This window comes from Agelaius phoeniceus, chromosome 1 (assembly GCF_051311805.1).
Source record: "Agelaius phoeniceus isolate bAgePho1 chromosome 1, bAgePho1.hap1, whole genome shotgun sequence".
Classification (NCBI taxonomy): domain Eukaryota; kingdom Metazoa; phylum Chordata; class Aves; order Passeriformes; family Icteridae; genus Agelaius; species Agelaius phoeniceus.
The window spans coordinates 106,005,480-106,032,815 of record NC_135265.1 but is presented as its reverse complement, the minus strand read 5'-3'; the positions used below and the strand labels follow the sequence as shown (position 1 = coordinate 106,032,815).

The window sequence follows — 27,336 nt, the reverse complement described above, 5'->3', positions numbered from 1 at the left end:
CTGTCCTGTCTTTAAGAAAAGAACAAAAACAACACAATGGCCAACACGTTTCTCCTTGCCTACAGTAAATTAAATTCTAAGAGAAGATGGACAGTGTTCTGTAAAAATACACAAAAAAGAAATACTTTATACCCCAACAACAGTGGTTGTCACAATTTGACAAAACCTATGCCTTTAAAGAGAATGTTAAAAAAATATTATCAATGTACTACCTACAGAAAGCATGTTTGCATGCAGAACTAACAAAGAAAATAAGCTCAAAGAGCAGGACCAGAGAAGAACATGGGTCCCATGGGTAATGTCTGAACTCTGTAAAGTTCTTAGGCACACCATATGGAGAGGAGACATGGAGAGGAGGGAAGCCTGACAGAAAATCCTACATCCACATACATTCGCCAGGAAAGGAATGCTAAACTACCTCTCAGAGTCTGATATGCTGTCTATTTGGGATCCAGGGACCAGTAACTCTCTTGTCAGGCTCTCAGTATCTTTTTGCTGGTTTTTTTGTGGATTTTTTTTTTTTAAATTTGCTAAGAGCTGATCAAGGTTCATTCTTAGAAATTTCTGAGAGCAAAACAATGCTTGGGACTCCTCAACTAATATGAATGAAGTCGATCTGCTAGAAACCAGCCAGGGTGAGGTGCCCAGAGTTACCAGAGAGAACAGAAGCAGCACTTGGCATTAGCCTTGCTCCATTTCCACTGTGCACAAGGGAACAGATGCTCTTCAGTTCCCCTGCATTTCTACCTCCTTTTCAAAATATGACAGAGACAAGAACATATGACATCTGCCATGCCACACCCCTCAGCCTGCTTCCCGCTGCCCAGTGATGAAGTGTGGTACTTCAGCTGCTTGCCTCCATCCTTCTATCCCACTCACCCCCTTTTCCTCCCCTATGCTAAGGGAGAAAGAAGCAGGGAAGCTGTTGCTGTTTCTGTAACTAACACTCGCTCTGTGTCACTAGAAAAAGGTGCTGAGAAAATAATCTGGTCCTTGAGGAAATGCTAAAGTCTGCAGCTGAGGGCGAAGTTCCTCTGTGGGTTCTGCTTCCAACTCTCAACACCCTCATAAGTCTCTCACAGCTGACACCCAGCTAGCCAGGATTCTTGATCAGAACCCAGGTTTTACACTCCAGGCTGTTACATCAAAAATAGATACAACCACCTCACTTCCCTCTCCTGACTCTTCCCACCCTATCTTGGAAAGGTGTCTGTCAGAGATGCGTATTTGGGAGGATGCTCCCAGCCCCACACTGACAGTCACTCTCCTGCAGTGCCTGGAAGGTCAAAGGCAGTTTTGTTCCTGTACTACAATGAGGCTGAAGTGGAAACAAGATGTGTGTCTATGAAGGAACCTGCACTTTCAGACATTTGCACAAGGCAATAGTTATTGGGTGAATCACAGTTCTGGACTGAGACACTTATCCACCCAGACCTGCTTCTGGTGCCCAGATCAGCTGTTCCAATCTAGCCCTAAATTCCTAAAGCCAGGTGTGAGAATTTGAGTCTCCTGCTTGCAATGTACTGCTTAGCTTATGTTGAGTGCTCCTGTGGTTTAAACCCAACTTGATTGTGTAGCTCTAAGCGAAGGCGTGTCGGGGGAATGTTGCCACAAATACAAACATCTACAGCATCTCCACGGAAAACTTAAAAACTGAGAAGTTTATTGAACAGTTGAAAATAAATAACAAAAGTGGGGCTCATTAAGTTTACTTCTTTATACTCATTTATACTCACTCCAGCTGCAGAAAATGTGTTTTAGAACAAACATTAGTATTGTAGATGAGTGTGGGTAAGACAGTGTTCAGCCTTGTTTCTGCCCATCAGCAAACTCTAGAAGTCTTTCTTTAAACAAAACAAAAAAACAACCCAACCAACCAAAATAACCCACCAAACCCAACCAAAACCCCTCTAATCCTTTCCAAGGCTACTTTTCAGTTGTAAGGGCTACTCACAAGCCTAGTGAAATGACAATTCAGTGGTTGCAAGGATAAGAACACATAAGGTTCTTTTCATAGTGCTTTATGCTGAAGTAGGAATGTACTTTATCTAAATAGTAGGCTTGCATACATGTTTATGTTTGGAAGTTTACTCAAAAATACTACGAAAATATTCTTAAAATACTACAGCCTGAAACAATGCATGACAGAAACAGTCTGCAGGCCTAGCATGCAGAATGGGAATCACAAGGTTTGGATGGACAACAGGGAGGAGCACAGATTACCATAAATTACATGATTGTTCTCATTAAAAATAGTAAAACATTAATTACATTACAGGAAATACTAAAAATACAGCAAACTTTGCAGTTTGTAGGTTCTGTAAGAAGAATGGTTTTAGTGCTGTGTTAGTTATTATTGAAACTCAAACAGTACTAGCTCCTTGACCTACAGTGGCACTGTAGATACATGCCAGGATCTGCACTTTGAGTCATACTGGTCGCTGAGACAGGTAACATTCAATGAGGTTGAGATAAAACATTGGCTGTCACAAGAACAAACGTATAAAATTCCCTGAAAAATTAGACAGAAGTGAACAGTGGCTGTTAATCCCAGAGAAAGCAAGAGGGAGGATATGTGCTTGCCTTACAGCATGACAGTGACTGCCAGCTGAGAGTTTAAGTTGGAGTTGCTCTCACAAGAATCCCAAGTCTGTCTGTCTGTCCACCAGAGGGGTTTGTTTTATGCCCAGGCAGAATTGTTCTAACCCATTCCTGCCAAGGACCTGTGAACTGGTCTAGAAAATGTCTGTTTTAACAGCAATAATGCACAATGAACTCACAATCCTGCATGGAAGTACAATTTACAGAGGATAAAAAGAACCTCATGAATGTTTTATTCCCGTCCTTCTCCCCTCAATTTGAAGGCTACTCTGCTTTTGTCCCCCTCCCACCTTCTCCCCCCCCCACCTCAAATAAGCAGATGCAATCAAGGTGAAATTTATTTTGAACCAATTCTGCAAAACAGTTCAACAATGCCATACTTTATAAAAATACTTAGTTACATAATTAAACTTATTACTATTTATATAAAAAGTGTGAATGTGAATTTTAAACTCTGTTAGGGTAAGAACCACATCAAGGTCTTCAGGTGAAACAAATAAATTTTCATAAACATACAAACTCTTTTGGAGAAGTTTTATAATACACAACCATTTACAATGAACACGTTCATTAAGTTAGTGTTTTATTCCTTTACTATACAAGTGTTATTACAATGAACTGTTCCATTCAGTAATTAAAAATCCATACAATGCCAGTGTCATTGTTGGCATTTTTTGTTATGACTGTATTAATACATAAACTCATATGATTGTGTTATTATTTTAAAATATTTAGAAAAATTAAAATTTCATCATCTTTTTTGGGTTTTTAAAGTATTTTGTGTATGTGTTTTTTTGTTTTGTTTTTGTTTTTCTTACAGAAAGCCCTTTTAAAATTTGATAGCCACAGATGTACAGTTGATGAGCAATGATGAGGGAAAATGAAAAATGATGGCACTGTTCCGACACAGATCTGTTTGGTAGTTGGATTCAATGTAGTGTAAACCCATGAATGTTAAGTTTAGTACCAGAACTATATTACCAGCTCTTCTGAATTCATTTGTTGGATAGTTTTACAATGATAATATGAATTCCAAGCCAGTAACTAAGCAAGAGTGTTTCAAAATTAAAGTATATAAGCTTGATCAGAAATTCAAGAACCTCATGCAAATTGTTGAGTAAAAGACATGACGTTATTGCTTGATATGTCAGTAGCCAAAGAAAATAAATCTAGATGTAGTGTCAGCTGGGCTGAATACCAGCAAATTTCATTACTTGGACAATATTAAATATATTTTATCCCTTTATTTTTTAAACTTTCACATTTTCTTTCGCTTATTTTTAGTTAAATAATTCTGTAGGAAGGGCAGAAGTGGGAAGAGCAATGGTGTGTGTGTCTTAATAGCCAAGAAAAGCAAAAGTGCAATCAAATCCCTGAACTAGTGACAGATAGCACTTGTGGCACCCATCCTCGTTAACACTTACAAGCCACATACAACAGTACCAAACCTGTCTTTGAAAAAGGACTAAAAGGTGGCCATTTACCAGCTTCAGTCTTGTTTTCCTGGTGAACTTTGTAACTTTGTTCAGGTAGTCTTCCCATACAAAAGCTCGCTGTTCCACTGGAGCTTAAAAGATTAAAGGCTTTCCCCCCGTGATTGTGTTACATAGCTTCAAGTTCAAATATCATCATACTTTATCAACACAATTTTATAAAATATTACCTCATTTTCTAGTTACCTTCATTATTCTTAATTAGCTATGCAGAAAGAAAAAAGGAAAAATCTCTCATGCTACTTTCCAGTTATATTAACACAAGTATTAACACAGTGCATTATGCTCTCTAATCTCACTATTGAGGTCTACCATTTAGATCAAGTTTCTCATTCACTGTTCCAATTTCTCTTTTTACCTGCCTACTCTAATTAAGTCCATGAAAGTGGAAGCTTAAAGATTGAGACTATAAATCAAATACAGTTGTACCATCTTTTGTTTTGCGGGGGTGGGGGCACACATCTGTAGTTTTAAACACAGGGAGTTTTACTGAACTGGAATAGAATTGCTTGGTCCCACAAAGTTCTTCTGCTTTAAAAAGGCCTTACCCCAAGATCACAAATTCCACACAGTTCCCTCAATAGTACAATGATTAGCAAATATTCGGAGAATAAAGGATTTGAAACATTGGTTTTTCAGCTATTGTTCACACCAACACTCATTTTTTCTGCCCCATATTTTCAGTAAGCTTCCTTTGGACCCTGAAAATAAGTTGGGAAAGAGGAAAAAATAAAAAATATGTCATTGGTAAATCAGAGTATAACACTTTAAAAGTGGTTTTGTGCAACTGCATTATGAAATTCCAGTTTGCCATTAAGAGCATGCAAAGTAGCGAAGATTTTCTTTCCTGTGATTCCTTAGAGACTTCAGGAATTCTTTGCAAGTCTTTTACATTTGGCAGATTTGTGCATGTTATATAGACTGTTGGCTTATAAATTGTCTCCAGGCTGGTACTGTGGTTCTGTAGCAGTAAAGTAGTCCTCCAAGAAAGACTGTATATACTCAAATGTTGGTCTCTCATCAGGGTCCTTCTTCCAACACTGTTTCATTAACTCATGGAGAGACTCTGGGCAGCCTTGCGGACAAGGCATCCTATACCCACGTTCCACTTGTTCCAGAACTTCTCGATTCACCATTCCTAAAAGGAAAGCATATTAGCTCTCAATGACATTATGCAAAGAACAGTTTCCCAAAGTTTTTCAAGAACCTCTGCAGCTGCAATGCATGTGGTTCTACCAGAACAGAACCTTTAATGAACACACTTTATAGGGAATGAAATTTTTACATTTTGCATTAAATACATTTTCTGAAAATTACTTCAGTACACTGGTAATTCCTCAAAACATAGTCCTTTTCCCTTTCTCCCTTTCCCATTGCCTTGGACCTGTTCTTTCATAGAGGAGACTCAAGTCCAAATAGCTTTTCCCTGCCTTAGGTTCCACTCAAGGACAACTTAATTTGAAATCAGGCCAAGAAAAAGGCTTTAAATATCCCTAACAGAACTGCCTTACACATTCCAGATCCAGCAAAATATCTGCTGAAAAATGATTAGTTTCAAAAACTGGTTTAGCAGGTTCAGTGTAGTGATGCTCTCTGTAGTCTGGGAAAATGTCAAAAGTAGAAATATCAGGAACAGACAGAGAGAAAACATAAGGATATCCACTAATCTGAAATAAACTGTCAGGCACATTTAGAAGTGCTATTATCTTAAAACATTTGAAAATATGCAAGATTTAATCTGAACATAAACCAAAGTATCTTTGTGAACAAAGGAACCAGTAAGGTGTGACTAAGTTTTTGTCTCTGCTTGTCAACTGTGGGCTCTGAATGGAGAAAGTACAAATGTAACTTCAGAGGCAGAGAATACAACAAAGAAAAGAAAAATTGATTAAATCTTCCTGTTACCTGGATATGGCACTCTCCCCTTAGTTACCAGCTCTGTCAGTAAAATTCCAAATGACCACACATCCGACTTGATTGTAAACCGACCATACAACGCTGCTTCTGGAGCAGTCCATTTAATTGGAAATTTAGCTCCTACAAACATTGGAAAGACAGATGCTCAGTTTTCCCTTGCTAATCCACAATTTGCTTACACTTCAAAATATTTTGAAAAGAATAATGCACTAAAAATATTTTTATACTTTATGACAAAATTCAAGGTGGAATAGTATTTTAATATTTCTCAAACTAGGACAGCAATTATTTGCTACATATCTGGAAGCACTAAAGACATTTGAGAGTCTTACTTAAATATGTTTCAAAAAGTGAAACTGATGAACAACTTCTCTGGAATCTCATCTCTCTTCAAACTGTAGCATGTTTGCTCCCCCAAAAATAATTAAAAGTGCTTTTTGAAATCACAAACAAACTGCACATAACTTTGAACAAAGGAAGTTTACTAGGATGACACTTAGGCAAGGGGCTCACCTAAACAGAGCTGTGAAAGCACACTTCTATCTTTATCCATGAACACAGAACACAAAGGCATGTTCTACTAAATATAATAGTTCTAAGCAATTGAAAGGCAACCAGTCTTATTAAATAAATTAACTGGCCTTACCTTGTCTTGCAGTGTACTCATTGTCCTCTATTAACCTTGCTAAACCAAAATCTGCTATTTTACACACAAGATTGTCTCCTACAAGAATGTTAGCTGCCCGGAGGTCCCTGTGGATGTAGTTCATTCTTTCAATGTAAGCCATGCCATCTGCAATCTTAAAAAGAAAAGTGTTATAAAAGGTTATTTTTCATGGCTAGATACATTTCTCCCAAGCATTAAGAAGCACCCCCTTATTTTAGCTCAATTCCCATTGTATAAGTATAGGAATGACATTATAGCAACCAAGAGCTTGGCACTGATTAGTGTGTCTGCCTGTGCAGTATCTACTAATTGCAAACCAGACTGTTTCCTTTCTGACAAATTACAAACCCACAATAGAAGGTGTAAGAGAGCAGCACACATCAGCCAGAGCATTTGATATTTACATTTAGTTGCTATGTGAAACCTCTTCTCTAGGCACAAAATATGCATTTTGTAAGTTTTTTTCGTACCTGAGCAGCCATGTCGACCAGCTGTGGGAGTTTTAAGTATTTCCCTTCCCCTTCTTTAAGGAAGTCTAGCAAGCTGCCTGCAAAACATTAACACATTTTCAGAAAAAAAAAAAAAAGAGGAAAAAACAAAAACATTAACCTGACCTGAAAACACAAATGAGATTTTCTTCTTAGACATTATGATTGACACATTTATCTCATGAAATCTGTATTTGAAAATCCATCATTTACTAGAATATGTGACCCAATGATCATGCCCATAGTTACCTCTGCAGTGGTAACTAGTTAGTGCAATTCTATCCAAGTGGTTTGGAATCCACTTCAATAGTGCAAATAACTAAACAATAAAACAGATTGCTGTTTCTGGCAATCCACTGGAATTTTTCCAGTGTTGTTGGTATCAGTGCTCCTCCTAGCTGGGCTTTCTTCTGTGAGATTTATAATTGCAGAACAAAAAAACCTCTATCCCTTACTTACATTTTTCTGCCAGCCCCAATGATATATTAGAGAAATTATTCTGAAATTGTTGCTTTTATTTTGTGGCTTTTTATTTCTTACAGTGAAAACTATCTTCCATTCTTTACAATACCTTATTTTCTCCCATTTATATAATGCAATTGTACCCAGAACATTACATGAGCAGTATCTGAAACCAGTTCCAAGGACCTGTGCTTCTGTTAAGACTCCAACCTCTACTTGAGCAATAAAGCTTTGTCTCTACATAACAGTTTTTACAGGTGGCATTATGTCACACATGGTAAGAATAGGATCTCTTTCCTAAGAAACTGGTGAAAATTGGTAACTAATCACTCTTGTCACTGTCCAAATTACAGTAACAAAATTACAAGTGTGGCCAAGGTGGGGAAAGAAACTACTTGACTGCATATCCTGAAGTGGATTCACAGCAGTTCATAGCAGTAATTCTGAATTAGATTTCTCCAACATAAATTTAGTGACTTGCTGTATTTTTGCACAGTGAAAGTAAAAATGTGTCAGGTCAGACCCACACTGCTGCTGCTGTTTGCTGTGTGTGTTTGCACAGACTTTTTCTGACCTTGGTTCATGAGATCAAAGGACTGAAGAGGAGCAAAGATTTCACACTGATCTCTAGTAACCTGTCCACACTGCAAAAAACAGCTGGATACTTTGCAGTTTGTACCTGCTTCTCTTCCTTGTGAAAGGGGAAATAAAAATAAATTGTTCTAGTAGCTTAGAACAAGGAAATTCTGTGGGTTTTGTAAAATATGAGAATTTTGTCAAAGGAAAGCTATAAAGAGAAGCTTCCAACAGCATTTTAAATCCATAACTTTGACAAATTAAAATTCTTTTGCTTTTGCAAGGTAACCAGTTCTGGTAGTGAACTTTGGTTTTCTTTAGGCAGTTATAAATATTTTTTTCCTTACTGCCTTGCTGAAACTTGATTTCTGAACAATAAAAACTGACTTTGCATGGCTGCCTAGTGTTATTTAGGAACAAAAATGCAGAAGGAAGTTTTTACATTTTCAATTCATTTTTACCTTTTTGATCTTACACAACCCTTTAAAAACCCCATCCAAACAGGAAAAAAGTGGATGTACAAACCCATACATTTGTAGTGCAGTACTGAACACAACTAGCCATTCCCTTGCTTCTGTAGCTTATGAGGATAGCAAAATTTTTCTCTGAGTTGAACAGAAGTCTTCATTTTATAAAAAATGGAATAATTGACTTGGAAATCTGCCTCTTCTTAACAGTCATATGCTTATGATGTTTATTTCTACATTCTGCCTAAATCTCTAAATCTCTGTTTCAGCAGCAGGGGGAGGGGGAAATGACACAGAGCAAAGGAAGAAGGATCAAAGACTGAAAACAAGGGGATAAAGGAGGGAGTCTGGGAAAAAAAAAACATTCAACCTTTTTAAAATTTACTATTACACTGCTGGGAAAGAAACACTAAAAAACCCAAAGCACAACATGTTTTGTTGTTAGCATGACCTGTCTACAGGCGGGCATAATCTCACAATAATACTCCCAGCTATGCTGTTCCATTTAAATGTGATGGACAGTACACACTAAAAATGAGGAGAAAACCCCCCAGTCTTGTACTTGGAAGATTAGAAAGGGTGACACAGATGTGCAAAAGAATCATGTCTCTGCCCATAATCTAAATCAGGACTGCTCCAAGTAGGTCAAGCGTTGCTCATTTTAATTTAATCAAAATTAACACTTATACTCCAGTTAGCTTATACCTAACATTAATTAAACATTTGATTTGTTGCTGAGGTCTTAAATAACCTTTCAAATGTAGCATTTCTAACTATTCTGTCCCACACCTTTTGTCATGAATTCGGTGACGATGTAGATTGGTTCCTCAGAAACGACCGCGTACAGCGGAACAAGCTTGTCGTGTCGTAGCTTCTTCATGATCTGAGCCTCCTGCAGGAAAGCTTCTGGCATCATTGTGCCAGGTTTTAGTGTCTTGATTGCTACTTTTGTGGTTCCATTCCATGTTCCTAGAGAAACAGATCAGGTTTTATTCCCCACTGTAATACTGAAGAGATTTTCTGCTGAAACTTTTTTTTTGCTTCTGTTTTCTTAGCTAAGAAATAATAATAAACTAGATATAATCATAAACTAGAACTATACTGAATATTAATTTTACCACTACATGCATGATTACATGATCATAACTGGTATTTTTTCCCTTCATTTCTCTACGATATTATATTTTCAGATCCCGATACCGATTTACTTAAAATACTATTGAAACATTCACAGGAACAACTGAAATGTGTCACATTAAGCTCTTACCCATCCACACTTCACCAAAACATCCTTGGCCCAACTTAACTTCCAGCCTCAATGATTCTCTAGGAATTTCCCAAGCATCTTTTGCTAGTCCCTGTGTCTGTGGTTTCACAGTGGGACACACAGTTGTTAGCTTATGACACAGCCCATCAGCATGTTCTGGAAAACAGAAAAAAATGTCAACAGCTTCACAGTTAAGCAAGGGTAAAACTGTAAGAAAAGTAGCATCTTAATGTTGATAAAAAACAATTAATCCATTTACTTTTTGTTGAAATCAGAAAGAAATTTTATAGTTGTGAATTTTAAGAATAAGCTATGGATGCAGTCCTTCCTCCTCACAGTAGGCACAGGGTAACATTGGGACACTGGAACTTGGACTTACCTCTGTAGTGTTTCACCAACTTCTGTAAAGATTCAAATTGTGCTCTGGTTGTGATATAGTATCCACCATTGTCAAGTTTCCTGATTTTGTAGTGTTTTACATTATCACCTCTGACCTCATCCCAGTCACGTATAGAAAGGGAATAAGCACCTAGGAAAAAAAAAATCACATCTGGTTCTTCACCAAAATAGAAAAAGGTATTTAACCTATCTCCCCAAGTGTCATGGCACACACACATGGTGTGCACATTCATGTGTATCATGGGACAGGCAGAAGAATGTTCACCTTGGTGTTGGGGAGAGAGAAGAGATACACAGACACATACATACCTTTAGTGGTTTCACTCTCTCTTACTAAGAAAATACCACGCTGGTTCCCAGGATTTAAAAGTAGCCTTTCTGCATCCTTCCTGCCCATCTTACCAAAATACCACCTAGAAAATGTAAAAGGAAATGTGTAAATAAAAGCTTCCTATGCTTTGGTACACATATAAGCAAAGGATTTAGAAATCTCAAGCACTGACTGGACTACTAGTATTCCAAAACAGTTGCTGGGCTACAAAAATCCCAAAGCAGATACTGATCAACAAAAGCAACGACATCCATATAGACAAAAGATTAAAATGACCTATTTCTGTATGACTCTCATTTCTGTTATTTACAAAATACATGCAAAGAGGCCTGTATCTGCAAACACTATGGTTTCCTGCTGGTTTAACAACAGACATCAGCTGTTCTTAATGTTGAAAGAAACACCCTCCTCAGGCTAAGTTTTCAGGGCAAGATGAATCAGATGACACACTTTGGTAGCACAATCAAAATTGCAGCTGAAATACCTTCTTTAAAAAGTTTTGGCTTTATGTTAGAAAACAATATTTAATGCAAAGTGAGTGTGCATAAATATCACTGGAGGACAGGTTCATTCAGGTTGGAAGGACCCTTGGAGTTCTCTGGTCCAGCCTCCTGCTGCAGGCAGGGTAGGCAGTGACATCACACCTAGTTGCTCAGGATGTAGTCTGCTTCAGGCTTGAAAACCCTGAAGGACAGATCACCAACCTGGGCAACCTGTACCCCTTCCTGGCTGTCCTCACGACAAAAATGTTTCTAATACTCAGCTGGAAACTCTCCTGTTTCAATTTCTGTTGCCTCACATCTTTCTCTATCTCAGCAGAGAGAGCTCTTTTTTATATTGATCATTTAGGAACAACCCTATGATAGATGTCATTTACTTCTTCGTGAAGTTTACAATTTACAAATTGCTGAATTATTCTGATACCAAAAAGAACACAGATGTTTTAGAAGACTTGCATTTTTTCTTGCCTTCAGCTCTTTCACATAAGGAGTTTTTTCTTCTATACTCCCACAGCATGCCCATCCTGATGAACATCCTCCACACAGTGCTGTTCTGAGCCAGTGATAATTTTAAGGTCCATCTTCCTATGAATCTCCAGACTTTGGATGTATTTAGATGTATTTCTAACTACATCTGTTTTTATTAAATGCCTCAGAAGTTACAAGTGATGTAAAGTGTAAATTTCAAACATTTTTGTCTGTCACTATCTTATCGTCAAGCTAATTTGGCTTCATGAGTGATGGGAAAAATAGTACTGCAAACTGCTGCAAAACAATGGCTTTGTGGGTGAAATATTTTCTGGGGAAAAAATGAAGATAAAGAGGGATCACTTTGTTGGCATGAACAGAATGGCCTGTGCAATCACATGGGAATTTGAAACTTTTTCTTACATTTTGTTGTATTTGCAGTTTGAGTGTTGAAGGAGACGTGCAAAGTTAGAAATGGATATGAGCCTATACACACTGGAGACAATTTGAATGTAACCTAAAATCTTACAGAAGCAAACTTGAACCTAGTTCATAACTTCACATAAAAATGCCTCTTCCTCAGACTACAACAATTTACAAACTATATTGTAAAGTGCTGTTTTATTTCACTACCTATAAAATAATAGTTGAGTTTAATTGCTTCTTTTTTAGAGACAATTAAACATTTATATTATGGTGCCATTAAGAGAAGCACACAAATAATATGGATCCTGTCAAAAGCAGTTTCAGGCTTAGAAAAGGCCACAGACAAACTCTTAGCAACTTGGGGCTCTGTATGACATTTGCACTTTTATTTCTAATTGCAATCACTACACAAAATCTACGAACTCTATCAAAGCACAGGGCTAACAAACTCTAAAGCAAATGAACTGTATTCCAAATGCTGTGGGGATATTTCATAAAATTAGCACTGTTTTTTTTTTTAAATAAACCTTTTTAGAAGGTTCCTCATTCATCCCTCTTTACTCTCACCTCCAGTTATCACATAAACTTAAGACAAATCCCACCACTTTGTTCTGGCCAGTGTTTCAAGAGCTATGCTTTCTTTGTAAAGGGCTATCATTTCCATTTTACCACCATTGCAGTTGTAATAGCCTAAGCTTTTATTGCATAGTTTAAAAAAAAAGAAATCTTTGACTTTTTTCCCCCCCAAAATAAAAAAAGGTTAATAATTTTAAAACCAGATGAAACTCAAGGGTGTAAAATAACAGAGTATCTTTGATGCAATCATTTCTTAATAGCACAGAGCCAAGTGAGAGCAGCAGCAGCAACACGTTGAAGTCTCAGCTTGAGATTCAGCAAACATCTTGAAAATAAGGCACTTTTCCCAGACATGCAGTAGCAAACAGAGAAGCGCACATATCAGTGAACTGCTGATTGGCAGTATCACTGAAACAAGGGCTGTGCAACTTTATATTTCTAGTACAACAAATACAATCCCTTGGAACAAGGATAACCTAAAACTCTACTCCAACCTATGGGATCCACAGTCATTTTATGTGATTGTCTAACCACTCCAGGATTTTAGTGAATGAATGTATGAAGCACTGGTACACAAAGCAGTATAATTTTCAAAATTCATAGCAGTCCTTAGCATATCAAACAATTTTGTCACCAAAAAGTTCTTACAGATTAATAAATTAACAATAATTGTGCACTCAAATGCTTTTTTAGAATGTAAGTATATAGCTGACCTTGACTCAGGGTCTGGCAAGTAAAAATAGGGATAAAAACCTAGAGTTGATGGTGTGTGAACTCTTTAGTTAAAACCCATACATTTTTGCTTTATATGATACACAAGGCTTGCCCTCCAATTTTTATCATTACTGAATTCTCCCAACCTTTCTCCTTTCTCCATGCCCTGCATGTAGCAAGCAGGCAGAAAACATCTGCGTGAGTGTCCACCCCATGCTTACTAATAATTGTACCTTTGACATAATCCAAGTAGCACTGCTATCCTTTCATTAATAGTATTCTCCTATTTTACCCTTAAATGTTACATATAATGAATTTAAAAACCAGTATCACCACAGGGTAGGAAGTGTATAAAATTGACAGAATACAGTATCTTACTCTTCTGCTTGAATGGAGTCTGCAGGAGCTACATAATTGCTTGGGATGTAGCCTGTCTTTCCCGTAGCAATGGATCTTGCTTCCCACCAGTCTCCTTCCCTGCAATGAAACATCATTACCTCTTCCACATATAAACACAACACATAATCCCATACCACCTGTAATGTACTTGCATATGAAAGGCAGGTAAATTTAGGTAACACGTTATTTTAATTATGTGGGCATCTCAAATAGTTTGTGCTGCACCTACATATATCTTGTGTTGTGAGCAAGACAAATGCCTCTTAGTGGAATTTAATATTTTAAAGATTTGGGGCTTTTTTTTTAATGTAAACCCAGAATGCTTTATGGCAGAGATGTGTAAGTAAATTTCTGAGTTATCTAGTCTTCATTTGCCTCTCCAGATCAGAGAGCAACTCCAGGTGCAGAGCCTGGGATGGAGCAGCACCTGTCCCCACTTTTGCTGCCCCAAAGGGTGTAGCTGTGCCTTGCTGGGGCAGGGAGGGGAAGGAGGTCACCCAGCTGAGAAAAGGCTTGGGGCTACCACAGTTGCTACAGTTCTACATCTGCACCCAAACACTGATCTCAACCAGAAAAGTTATTGTATTAGCAGTACTATGTATTTTAACCCCATGCTTGTTGAATATTGAATGTATTTAAACAAAAAAGAAATCAATTACCCTTCACTGAAATAGGATACACAGATTTCCAAAGGAACTAAGGATCTAATTATTTCAAACAACCTAGTGAGGTCTGTGAATGAGAACACTTACGTATTATTTATTATCTGGAACCGTTCACCTTTCTTAAATGAAAGGTCATCTGTAGTTCTAGCTTCATAATCATATAAGGCCACAAATACAGTAACACCACCTTAGGAAAAAGAAAAAAAATCCTGTATTATATAGCAGTAATGTTGCAACACTTGATTTAAGGACTTGTCCATGAAACAATAAATCAGTTTTGATTTGGAAGCAACTAAACACTCTGGGTTGCATCTCATTTTGGAAGACAGATCAATAACCTGCTAACTTCTTAGGAGAGAGCTATGCCCATAAACAGACATTCTGAAAATATGCCTCTGCACCACGAAAGGCCACTAGACACATCACTGGAAGCACATTAATAATTACAGCACTTTTATACAGAAACCTGCAATGATGCATCATCAGTAAAAAACCCCAAACCCTTCGCTTCTTTATTAAGCTTGCTTCTTGTTAAGAAATGCAATTCTGGAAGAACCTACACCACCACAATAGCGAACCATCAGCCACTAATTTTCACAGAAGTGAAAGTTCCTGCTGCACTTAGCTATAAATAACTGATGCATTCCCAACTTTTGGAGGTTACACATCAAGACCTACCCAAGGAACTGAACCAGAAATTAAAGTATTCTCTTGGGGACAAAGACATTCCTCTGCTTTAGCACTGATGATTTTTTTGATGCCACCAAGTCTCCCCACCCGTGAAGCAGACCCTTGCTGAGGATGATCCATCAGTGCATGACTCCAGAGAACAAGGACCAAGACAGGTCACATGAGGAACAGCTGCACTCCACCAACCCTAAGGAATCTGCTGTCTCATCCCACTGCTGGTATAGTGCATGCTGTTGAACATGTTCCCTAAATGAGACAGATGTAAGAGAGGTGGATGGTAGGAAGGCTTCTACACTTAGCAGCAGAAAACATTTTTCTATACTTCAAAGACTTAATCTATATAACTGGGAAGACAGAGAAGAGGAAGAGGGAAAGGAGGAAAGGCTGTATGAGATGTACAAGCTACTAGCAAAAATAAAGAACCATGTACCATAACCATGAGAAAGTTAAAATAGAAAATTGCAAATAGACAATTCAGAAAGACTTTTTAAGCCCTAGAAATGCTATTTCTTAGTCTAATTAACATTTAGGAAGCCTAATGATTGTCCAACCAATAACATATTTTTAAACATATAATACTACATCTCTAATGTGCACATGTACAGATCAGGATATGCATGAAAGCCTACCAAGAGAAACATGTTGCATCTAATTTAGGTCTTAAAATCAGCATGATCATGATCAGAAAGGAAGAATACATAATGCAATGGGGACAGTCTATATGCAATATTCTTTTGCAATGTGTACTTTCTGACATAAGAGCTCCTAATCACCTAAAATAGTTTGATTAGGAGTCTTCCTGTGGTTACAGTCTCTCAGCAGGCCTCAGCTGGAAATGAATTTACAGTTCCGCTAGGAAAAACAGAACAAAATCCCCACAGGAGGTTAGAGTAATTGAGGGGTTTTTTTTAAGTGTGATTTATGAACTCAAAATGAATGAAAATATTCCTTAGAAGTTAGCAGTTCCTAATTTAAGTTAAAAATCAAAACAGTTCTACCAATTTTTCTCAATATTACTACATTATTTTGATGACACAAACTGATAGGTGGAGCAAGAAAATAGTGAGGATACAAACAGTATTCACACAAACAGAAAGCAAGAGTTATGGAAATAAACCATCCCCAGAAAGTTCTTCAGCAGATGAAAACAATCAATACTCTCAAGTCACAATATCACAAAAATTTTTAACTGCATATAAAGAAACTTGAAAAACTTCAGCTACCATAAAACCTCTTTTTATTCTCAGTCACAAGTGCTATTTTTTCATAGCAAAGAATAAAAAAATACTTGAAGAGAACAGCATCAGCACGGACTGATTTAAACAAAGATACTGACAAATGATATTTCAAATCTTTTGCAGCTGTTTTCTTTGTGAACCACTGTGAGGTGATCTAGTTTAGTTGCTCAAACTATCTGCAGCCACAAGACTTCCCTTAAAGATTTTCCTTTTATTAGGTCAGTATGCCATCCTCAATCTATGACTGGTTTTGGAGAGAAGATTTTACCTTCTTGTTTAGCAAGGGGATTACAGAGTACTAGCACAGCTTCATGGAAGACAGGAACAGTAATCCATTTTTCTGTTTTGATTTTCAGCAATATCCTATGAATTCAGAGTATCTGAAGACAGACAGTGTGTAATACAGGAGCAGTGTGACTAACTCAGATTTCTTCTTCTTTTCTGCTCTAGAGGAATAAAAGATGGCTCAACTTTTCAGCCTCACTACAGGCCATGATGACAACCATATCATCCTCTTGTCACTCATCACTGATCAACTGGATAAGTACTACTGACATTTACATCCTGTTTGACAAGCCCATCTATTCTCCTCTCTTGTGAAACAAAGGGTGACAGAATGTGATCCAGTGTTTTATTGGTCACAAATACAAAAAGCTTACAGCAGATGAAGGCTATCTCATTTGCTCACAAAACCACCCAATTTTGATTGATCTGAAAGGCAGTACTGAATGTACCAAATAATTGTTACTGCAATTCTGTTTATGTATGTATGTATTTATGTATGTATGTTTTCTGTGGATGGGCTGGTTTTACAGAACAAGGAGGAATAATTTCATATGCAGTATCATTTTGCCTAATTGCAAAACAATGGAAGCGTTCACACAAATCAGCCTGCCTGCTGATAACTGATTTCACACTGATGAGATATCAGACTCTCTTTTCATGAGAAATCTCTCTTGTTGACTCTGGTTCAAGATATAACATGCTTAACAACCAGCAGGAACAGGAGCAGGCAAGAGAACATCCCTTCTGGTCTCTGCAGCAAAGGATTTGTGGTATCCATTGGGGGGCTACATCCCTGATGTCTGGTTATGCCCAGGAGTGCTTGCATGCACTGTTGGACATTCCTACATGACCAAAGAACCAGATCTAGTAAGAAGAAATATTCCAAGGTTCTTGGGGGAAATGAAATACAATAAACTTTCCTCAGCAGAGCTAATGAAAATAAACAAATGCTGCCCTTATTTAATTTCTGCATATGTTCATCCAAAAGAGGGATTCACAGTTGACTCATAAATGATACAGGCTAGATGTTCATTTTAATTATTTGGTTTTTAATGTACTCCCAAGAAAAGGACCATGGGGTGATCACTACCTGACAATTAATACTTGGTTTCCGGAATTGCTTAATGCCAAGGTCAGAATGTATTTTCATGGATCTCAGATTTCTTGTGTTTTTAAAAGACTTTAAATGCCACTGGAACAATGCAAACACTTCAGCACTGTAATTGTGCTAACATTAGAGGTTTGGGGGAAACTAGAAATAGACTATTAAGGAATTATTTACTCTGTTTTCTGAAAGTTCTGTAAAGAGCTTCTAGAATAAATTAGTCTATCTTCTTAGTGTCTCTCAAAAAAAAAAAAAATCACAGCTTCCTCTCAAAAATATCCATCAAAACAATTAAATCAGTAACATGGACAAAATCAGTATTTTTGTAAGTTTTAAGATTTTAATATTAAGGTGGGTTTATAACATCAAATATGCATGTTGCTTTAAAATGCTGTATCTTCTACACCTCAGCCAAAAAGGTCTCTGTGTGCTGCAAATTCTATCTTTACATTTTCCATTCTGGTTTTCATATGACCACCAAAAATGGGAATTCCACTCTTTCATTTCACACATATTGTTCCCACAGCAAAGTACATAGAATATAATGCAAATCCAGTTTAGTTTTATAAATTCATTCAATGTTGTATTAATGTAACTTAAAAGCAGTCAGACTTAAAACCAGTTTAAAAAACCAATTTCCTGAATATGAAGTGTTTTTCATTTTGTACATCCCTCCAAGTTTAAAGCCATTATCCCATACACATCCTTTCAACAGCTTACAACTTCTAATGTAAGTTTATCAACTATTCCCATTACTGTCTTTAGTAAATCTTAAATTTCTCTGTTCTGTGATCTTAACTGTCTCCACAAAAATAAAAGCCAGAACACCCAACCTTCATGCCCCAGTCACTGGTGAATACAGGTTGAATTATTACATGAGCAGTAAAGATACTGAAAATCAGGAATTTGCAATTTATTTCTGTGTGGCAAGGTGTCACAGTATTTTTTGTGGGTATAATACTAAATAATAATAGCATCATTTTATGTAACACTCACCTGTTAAAGTACTAGGATATGTACTTGGCACAGCTGAAAATGAAGATGATGCTCCTCCAAAGGGTGTCATTCCTGAAGGCCCTCCAAAAGGAGTCATGGAATGACTATTAAAATTAACTGCTGATCCCTTTATTGAAGGTGACTGTATTGCTTGGCTGGAATCTGATCCATAATGACTGACATGGGAAATAACAGGTTCTGGAGCATTTTCAGTTCTGTATTTCATGGCTGGGCCTTTACCTTCTTTGCTTTTAATGCACCCCATCGTTGTTTCTGTGAGGATGAAAGGGAAAAAAAGAAAAAGAGTTCACCTTCATGTGGTCTTAAGATAGCTAACACAGGATATTCCCAAAAAGTTAATCCAAATGAGAATTTATTACTGTTAAACCCCATGCAGAGTGTGAACTCTGATGAAAAAATGTTCTGGAATAAAACCTAAACTATTACCAGACTAAGGAAGCCTTAATTATTTTCCTTTACAACTTCACATAATAACAGCACATTTGAATTATTCTTCATCCTGGTAACTTGACAGACTGTAAATGGTAACAAAGAAAATAAGGAGGAATCAGGCAACAGATGAGGAAAAGACACTGGAATCTTCTATACCAGGGTGGAGGGGGAAACAGATGTGACAAATCCAGACTCAATTATAGGAAGCAAATCCAAAGCAATTCTACAAAGAAAATGAATGGGGCATTCCTGCTTTCTTTTTTAAGCATCTGCCAATGAAGTCTTGACCAACTGCTGACATCTTTAAAGACAAAGTTTTCATCCATTGCCAGTCCCCCAAATACATCTCACAAACAAACCTCAGATCCTTCAACAGTCAGAGGATAGGGTTAAGCTCTAGAGTAACTAAAATTGCAAAAAACCAAAAGTAATTACAATTCCTAAGGGATTTAGAAACAGAACCGTGCCTGGCCAGGTGACAATTGATGGCCCAGGAGTGCCAGCATCTCCCACTACAGGCAGACAGTGCCAGAGTTCTTTACCGTGGGGGCACCTATTACCTGCTGCTGAAGGGAATCAGAGGAGACCTGTCACCAGCAATTAACACCGACTGAGCCTTAAGAAGTCACCACCTGTCTTTTATCAGGTGGTGTGACAACTGGTAGCAGGCATTTTCTGGCTTACCCCAGTTAGGAAACAAATCAGGAAGAAAACAGCAGTGCCTATTAGATGCAGCACAAGTCTGGCCTTAAAATCCCTGTGTTATTTGCAGGAGGGGGTTTAAAAATCTACTTTAACTACAAAAGTAAAACCTCTACAGACACAGGAAATCAACTGCTCAACATTCTCTAATGAATCAATTAAAAAAATAAACAGCAGGAGCCTGAAAGCATGAAAACCACGTATTTTTATAAGTACAACAACAATTTCATGTACTCTAACTAACAATTAGGAAAATACAGTAATTCCCAATGTGTGTCTAAATCTTTTTTTCCTTCTCAATTCCTTCTTACCTTGTTAACTATTAGACACAGAAATATGGAACAAAGTAAATTTTACTAAACAAATACTGCTGTAATAGAGTCACACTGAGAGAAAATAACACCCTCCGTATAACTAACCGTTACAATAATAAAGATACTGTAATTTCCTCAAGAACCATGAATCAGAGTTCCTGGAAGGAACAAGGTCCACAGACAGCGAAACACCCTATAAAATTTAATGCTCAAAAACATAATATTCACCCTGTCATTTCAGCCCCTAATACTGCAATGTAATACAATTACTGATGCAGAAACAAGCAGCAACAAAGTCAAATAACTGCCCTTTTACAAATCACATTTAAGGTTTTCCACAGAATAATGAATCATCACAAAGCACACCTTTTCAATTATTCTTACTTCTTATACTATTATTGCCAACTTATTAACTATGAACAAATGTTAACAGAGCAAGGCTCAAATATGTGAATAAGAATGCAATGTGCCTAAATACTTTACAAAAACCACATTACTATATACAGTAGAAAAGCCAGTTATTAATTCACAATAGAAGTCAAACATCCAGAATCACATCCTTTTAATTTCTCTACTGCTGCAAACAGACACTATAATCCCAAATACTTTCTTTTGGCCATGTGGCTGCCTATTGTGAATTCTTGTCTTCCTCTGAGGCCTACTTGACTATTTTTAAAAAACTTCAATTCTGTTTTCTGCTAGCATTGAATAAAAATCCAATTACCTTTACAAAAATGTCTTTTCTAATAGCACTGATTACTTGCCTTTGGCTGGAAGTTGAGCACAAATTCAAAAGTCCAGCACACTACTAATGTTAATCAAGTAGATTAAAAGGGAAGCACACAGACATCTGTCCAAATGTCCATCACAAATGTATTTCCATCCTTGTGCCATTTGCCTAACTTCTAGCAGGCTGATAAGACCTCAAGATTAAAAAAAAAAAAAAAGTAATAAAAAAATAGATAGCAAACCATTTACCAAGTCCAGTAAAACTGCTGGATCCTGCCCAAGGAATTGCTGATTTGATCAAATGGCTGGTAACTACTACCACCCGTATGTGCTCACCCGCTAAGGCTGTGTTAACAGCAAGAACTCACTATTGGGATGCTTGAGTGTCACAAAGAAAAGCCCTTACTGAAGACCTGAATTCATTTGAGAAAAACAGAATCAACCTCTCCCTTGCTTCTCCCCTCCCCAGCCACTTCACTGTTAAGGTAATCTTCTTTCAGGGGTTAAAGAGATTAACAGCAGAGATTCAATCAGCACTTCAGAGAGAAAGACATTCAGAAATAAGCAGACAAAAATGTAAACACTTTTATAACTGCATAGCCACAAAAGAAAATTGAGCAAACTCCCTAGCTTTCAAAAGCAAATAAATATAGGTGCGAACTGCAGTAAAATTCTGTATATACATTTGTGAAGACAAGTTAGAAGCATGAGGGGAGGGAAGATGATATAAACCAAGAGCAAGCAGTAAAAAATCCCTGACTGCCCATCCTGTGGGGGAAAACCCCCAACGACTTAGTACTGTTTAGTCTTATAATAAATTGCTGGATAAAGAACAAAAAATCCCTAAGCAGCTGGTGTGCAATGCTGGATTTGATTATTCTGGTATTACATTTGTTATCAAAAATGTATGTAACTGAAATAACTTTACACCTATTTTTACCATCCTTTGCCTGGCCAGCAAAAACATATTAAGGAATACATTTTTGTCATAAAAAGCTAACAGCTCTCTTTCTGTTGCACTGAACTCTTTAAAATAGACTCAAATGGGAAATTCCTATTTTCACTGCAGAAGTCAATCTATTTAAAGCAATGCTGGCCCAAGGTATCTTATTCACAAGCCTCTAACTTCCCACTAATTAGATCATTGTTTCATGCCAGACTGGTGTCTGAGGCAATTTATTTGAGTAACTTCAGCACCTTGTTCTTTTTTTGAAACAAACATTCACCTATTGATTCTGATCACTGTGCCACACATTTTGGGTGGGAGAGGGTGGCAGTCAGCTTGCTGGAGGTCTATCAGGAAACCATGTTCACAAAGGCATGGATTATAAATCCAGCTGTCTTGTTCTGCCTTCTAGATGAAAACAAACCTATGTTAGAATGTTCTCAAGTAGAAACAGAAACTAAAGTGATTACTGTTAAGGACACTTGAAGGTTAACAGGGTGCCCACAGAAATCAAAAGAAGAATGAGAGTACCCCAGGAAGTCGGAATCAAATGAAATTTTAGTAGCATCTCACTGGATTTGTGCTTTTTGGGGAAGCCATATAAAGAGCAACAGATAATTGTCATTCAATACCCTACAAATACCTCACACAATGAAGAAGACCCTTAATAAACACTCTGACAAGATGAGAACTCCAGGAAAGTCAATGCTGCTCTCTTATCATCCCAACTCCTTTTTATAGCAGAGTCCCAGACGAGAGGAAAGCTTTGTTCAACAACAATTGAAAAGTGTGGCCAGTAAAGTCTTCGTGTTGGCATTTTGCTGCTTTCCTTTAAGGATGAGCTACCAGACCAAGAAAAACAAGTTTTTCTTCTAAAGCAATTGTATCTTAGCATACTGACAAATTCCCTCAGGGTGTCTGCAGCCTTGTCCATCCAGCCCAGAGAGGTGGGTGTCACAAAGAACCTACTTGTTTATCTAACGTGTCTTTGCTCCTTCCAGTTGATAGTTACATAAGTTACTCCTTGGTTCATTGGGATGCAGGATTGTCAGGAGTGCTTCAATGAAGGTCTACTACTGGCATCAAGGAAGATTAGAAAAAGTTTTCATTGAAAGAGGGGATTTCAATTTGGGTGGATAAACTGACTGTGTTCCAGCCACATGCCTTAGAGCAAAGCAGCCTGCAAATGCCTCTAAACACTGCGCTGCCTTTCCCCCATACCCTACCCATCAGCACAGAGGTTTTGAGGGCTGGGTGTTACCATCTGAAACCCTGAACCAAAGGCTGGAAGAGGCTTATGTTTGTTTCACTTGCTGTAATGCATTTGATAACAAAACCTATCACTATTAAAAAAAAATGCAAAGAACCAAAACAACCAAACAAAAGACATCCAAGAAAACTGGTGTTTCCTTTTGGGGCCAACTGAATTACCTCTCTGATTATGCTCTTGTGTTACAATGCAGCATGTCCCAGTTGCCTTCTGGAGATTACATCTTGAGGAAGGCCAGGAGTGACGGTCACATGTAGCAGTTTCAAGGCACTACAAAGGGCAAGATGCTCTAGGGACTTCCTCTCTTTTCAACCTCTCATATAAACCAGGTACTGTACCATAACAAAGAGGTACAGAAAAAGACAATCACTAAAGGAAGGGCAGTTTCAACATTTTGATTTCATTACATTTGATTACTGAAATTGTCCATACAGCTAAAAAGTGATTTTTCACTACAAAGAGTAAGTCAAGTTAAAACAAGCAAATCAAGTCTCTTCCCAGAAGGATAAGGCAAGACTGCAAATATTTTCCCACCTAAAACATACAAAAAATCCTCTAACTAAAAAGTAACTCTCCATGCTACCTAATACAGAAAAATAATGTGAGGTTCACAAATGGCTAATAAAAAGATGAAAAAAACATTGAAGATTTCCACTGCTACTGCAGCTTCACTTCTCAGTGCTAGCATAAAAAAGAAATTGTTTCTGTCAAGAAAAAACATGCCTTCACTTCTGTGAAACAAATGCGTTACAAAAAGGTCTTCTTAACTTTCAACTAAAGTAATGATTAAAAGTTATTAAAATTTCATGCAGTGATAAAGACAGGATATTCTGTGGGAAGTTTGCTAATGGATCCATTAGCTGGCAGCTGTCTATTTGCTCAAACAAGTGTAGAGCTGATTCCACATGTCAACAGAGACACAGAACCCATACTGGCTTTTTGTACACTGGACAAACAGCATAGAGCATCTGCCAAACAGCTGGCTTCAGCTGGTGGTATTGAAAAATCATTTATTAGACATGACACAGACCGAAAAAACTGAAAACCACTAGTAAAGAGGTAACAAGTCTTAGCCCCTATGATAATATCCAGCTAATTCAGTCCATCTTTAACAGGTCACTGCTTTGGTATGAAAACAAGAGTGGGCTCTCTTGTCTACAAAACAACCTGCCTTGTTTATAAAGGACAGTGTACTAAAGAATTGCCCTGTGTTCTTTGCAAAGTACATACAGTTTTAAAAAATTACGCCGTTTTTATCATGGGATATAATTTATCTTTTATGAGCTGTCATAAATTGCAGGGTTTGCTTATTTTACCATGAACAATCCATGACATTTCAAAGAATGATGTTCTACTGTATTCAGTTTTATAATTAGCAGCAACATTAGTGCAATGAGGCCTTAGAGAGTCTGCATCATTATGCATTTAAAGTGCAACTGACATGACCTTGCAATTAATGATCTAATAAGGAACAAAAAGTGAAGATAAAGGAAGAAGCATTCATAAAACCCCCACTGAAGCAAGCATTTATATTACTTGAATTTCAATGTTTACCACACATCTTTGTGGAGTTCTACACCAAAAAATAACTACAACTCAGTACTATTAGATCTCATCTTGCCCATACACTAAAATAGACATTTAAAACCATCCTCTTTATTACTAAGGCAAGCTGAACTTTTGAATCCTAATGACTGTACAGACCTAGTGCTTCTCTGATCATGACTATACAAACATATTGAACAAAAAAAAAGAGGGGCTACCGTGATAATGATTTTGATTTCACAGCAACAAAACAGACTCTGGATTGTTTTCTAATAAAGCTACAGCTAGCAAACCCAGTGTAACAAACAGAGGATTCTGTACAGAGAAAAAAACTGAGAATAAAATGCTTTTTAGGTGGACATTTTTCATTTTAGAGTCAAGAGATATTGGAAATATTACATATTGCTATTCTGGTTTGTGTTTTTTACAGGATTCAGAATTTTGAATTTGCTTTAAATTAATGATTGATACTGATCCTTCTAGTGGAGGAACCAGTTAGCTGGCTTACAAGATCACAAACGAATACTGAAGTAATTCACTGAAGGAATATGAGATTCCAAAATGCTACCTAAAAAACAAGGATAAGCAGAAATTGCTAAAAGAAGAAGGTCCTTCAATACTTCGTGTCTTTCCATGATTTCCTGACTTTTTTCTTCCCTCAATGGAATAAGTTCAATGGAAGTTTGTTTCCTCTGAGGTTTGAATGCCTTAGATATGGGACATTTGCCCAGATGTATCAGATTTTGAACATTGTACCTATGCAGGAGTCTAAGGATTTACAGTTCTCCAATTTGGATCATCCCAAACAAAGGCTTCTCTACTGAGGAAACACTTACTGTCCTTGTTGGAACTAAGAGGTAGGAGATGGAACTGCCCCAGCAGGCAATACAATCCTCACACCAGTCCACAACAGGCCCTAGCAATCCAACTCTAAGGTCCCACTGGATGCTAGGTTGCAAAGTTGAAGGAAAAATTGACTATGGCAAAGAAAAGTTCTAAAAACAAAAGTGGAATTAAGGGTTATCAGTGAGGCAAAGTTAGGAGAGATGCGAACACTCTCTTATTTTTTATCTGTTACATTCTTCCTTTTATCTGGGTCAAACACATGTAGGATCTTCACCCACTCACTGTGTACCTGGACAGCTGAATCTGTAGAGGTACAGATTTGTGTACCTCTAAAGTGTCTTTCAATTTAGAGACAGGCAAAGGCTTCAAGAGCATACTGGAGACAATGACCATGTCATGGATGATACCCAGCTGGCTCTGCAAAACAGACATACTCATAAATTTGTGCTTATTTATAGTCAAAGTTTCACCTACACTATCTAGGGTAGTAGGTTTTCTTTGATCAGGTTTTTTATGTAAGAAAAGGTGGTGCTTCCAATTAGACTAGGAAGTGGCCAAGAATGACAGACTACAGGTAGAAGAAAGCAAGCCTACTGTAATTCTTAACACACTTCTCATCAAAGAAGACCTAGCTTATATATTATATATAGCTTATATATTATATATATATTATTCTGCCTCCAATAGTGGCCTTTGCCTCTAAGCAGGAGTTCTACCCCTCACTGTGGGTCTGGACTCTGACATAAAATAAGGCTTGTCTCTTTTTATAAAGAGGCATCAGCAGGGGATGCCTTGGAACACGAGACAAGCAGGATGAGGGCAGACTGCTCTGACTTCCACCAACCTGTAGCTCAGAAATTCTACCCCAAGACTAAGGACTCAGCTACCTGAAGAATACTCCAACAGGTATGTCCCAGCTTATGAATTTGTTGATGCAACATTTGCACAGGATTTGCATTCTAGTATGTCTTCACTTGAATTGTTTTATGCTTAGTGGTTTAAGTCAAAATAACCTTATCCAAGAAAACAGAAGTAGTTATTACTATACTGACACTGACTTAAACATCAGAAACATTCTGATCTAGACAAGGCTTAGGAAAGCCCACAGGGGGGTGAATGTCACAGCCAGGGCCAGGACTAAGATCTTGCAAGAGCAACTGTAGCAGCCTGACTTTCAGTCTGATACACCAGTGCAAGGTTGCCTCATCCAAACTGCTCAACATCTGAAAAAGCACATTCCCACCATCAACCTCCTGGTATTCCATCTGCCCACAGGAACAATCCCCACTTCAGCTGGAAGCTGCCCACCTTGTGTGCAAGACAATGGAAAGCAAAAAGAAAGAAGTTACTGGATGGTAAAGAACCCCAAGCAAATGGAAAAGTACCAAACACCCCAAACCCAGCTGCAGCAGGCACAGAGCCTAGCTGGGGTACCTGACTGACATCACAAGGGAGCTGTTCCTAACTTCCAAAGCAGAGCAGAGAAAATACAGCAAAGTTAAATAGTTAATTTTTTAAACCCCTATCAATTGCCAAATAGAGCTTCTACATAAAGAAAGTTTGTTTTCGGGATGTATACTGAATTTTGAGTGAAGTCAACATATTCTTCACTTTCAGAAAGGGTGAAAAGGCAGACGATGCAAAATACGTAACACTGGTGGATTAATTTTCTTTATTCCAACAATCAAGATCACAAGGGAGAGACTAACTAAAGTATCAGAATTGCAAAAGCAGTTTTATGTGATGAAATACATAATACATATACATAAGACCGTTTTTAAAATTTAGAGTTACAATGTCT

The 27,336-nt window shown here is 37.5% G+C and overlaps 1 protein-coding gene across 3 annotated transcripts in view; it reads right to left on the bottom strand.

Moving 5' to 3' along the window:
• Nucleotides 1-1,634: 1,634 nt before the first annotated feature.
• YES1 (YES proto-oncogene 1, Src family tyrosine kinase) overlaps nt 1,635-27,336 on the bottom strand; it is a 50,841-nt gene continuing 25,139 nt past the window's right edge. For all 3 annotated transcript variants that reach the window (XM_054640793.2, XM_077184692.1, XM_077184687.1), the window contains 11 exons: nt 18,731-19,003; nt 14,504-14,603; nt 13,731-13,829; nt 10,647-10,750; nt 10,318-10,467; nt 9,939-10,094; nt 9,461-9,640; nt 7,149-7,225; nt 6,658-6,811; nt 6,000-6,131; nt 1,635-5,232 (listed from right to left, as the gene is read on the bottom strand). In XM_054640793.2, coding sequence (XP_054496768.2) covers nt 5,024-5,232; nt 6,000-6,131; nt 6,658-6,811; nt 7,149-7,225; nt 9,461-9,640; nt 9,939-10,094; nt 10,318-10,467; nt 10,647-10,750; nt 13,731-13,829; nt 14,504-14,603; nt 18,731-18,995 — 1,626 coding nt within the window. In that variant the 5' untranslated portion in view covers nt 18,996-19,003 and the 3' untranslated portion in view covers nt 1,635-5,023. The remainder of the gene's footprint in view (nt 5,233-5,999; nt 6,132-6,657; nt 6,812-7,148; nt 7,226-9,460; nt 9,641-9,938; nt 10,095-10,317; nt 10,468-10,646; nt 10,751-13,730; nt 13,830-14,503; nt 14,604-18,730; nt 19,004-27,336) is intronic.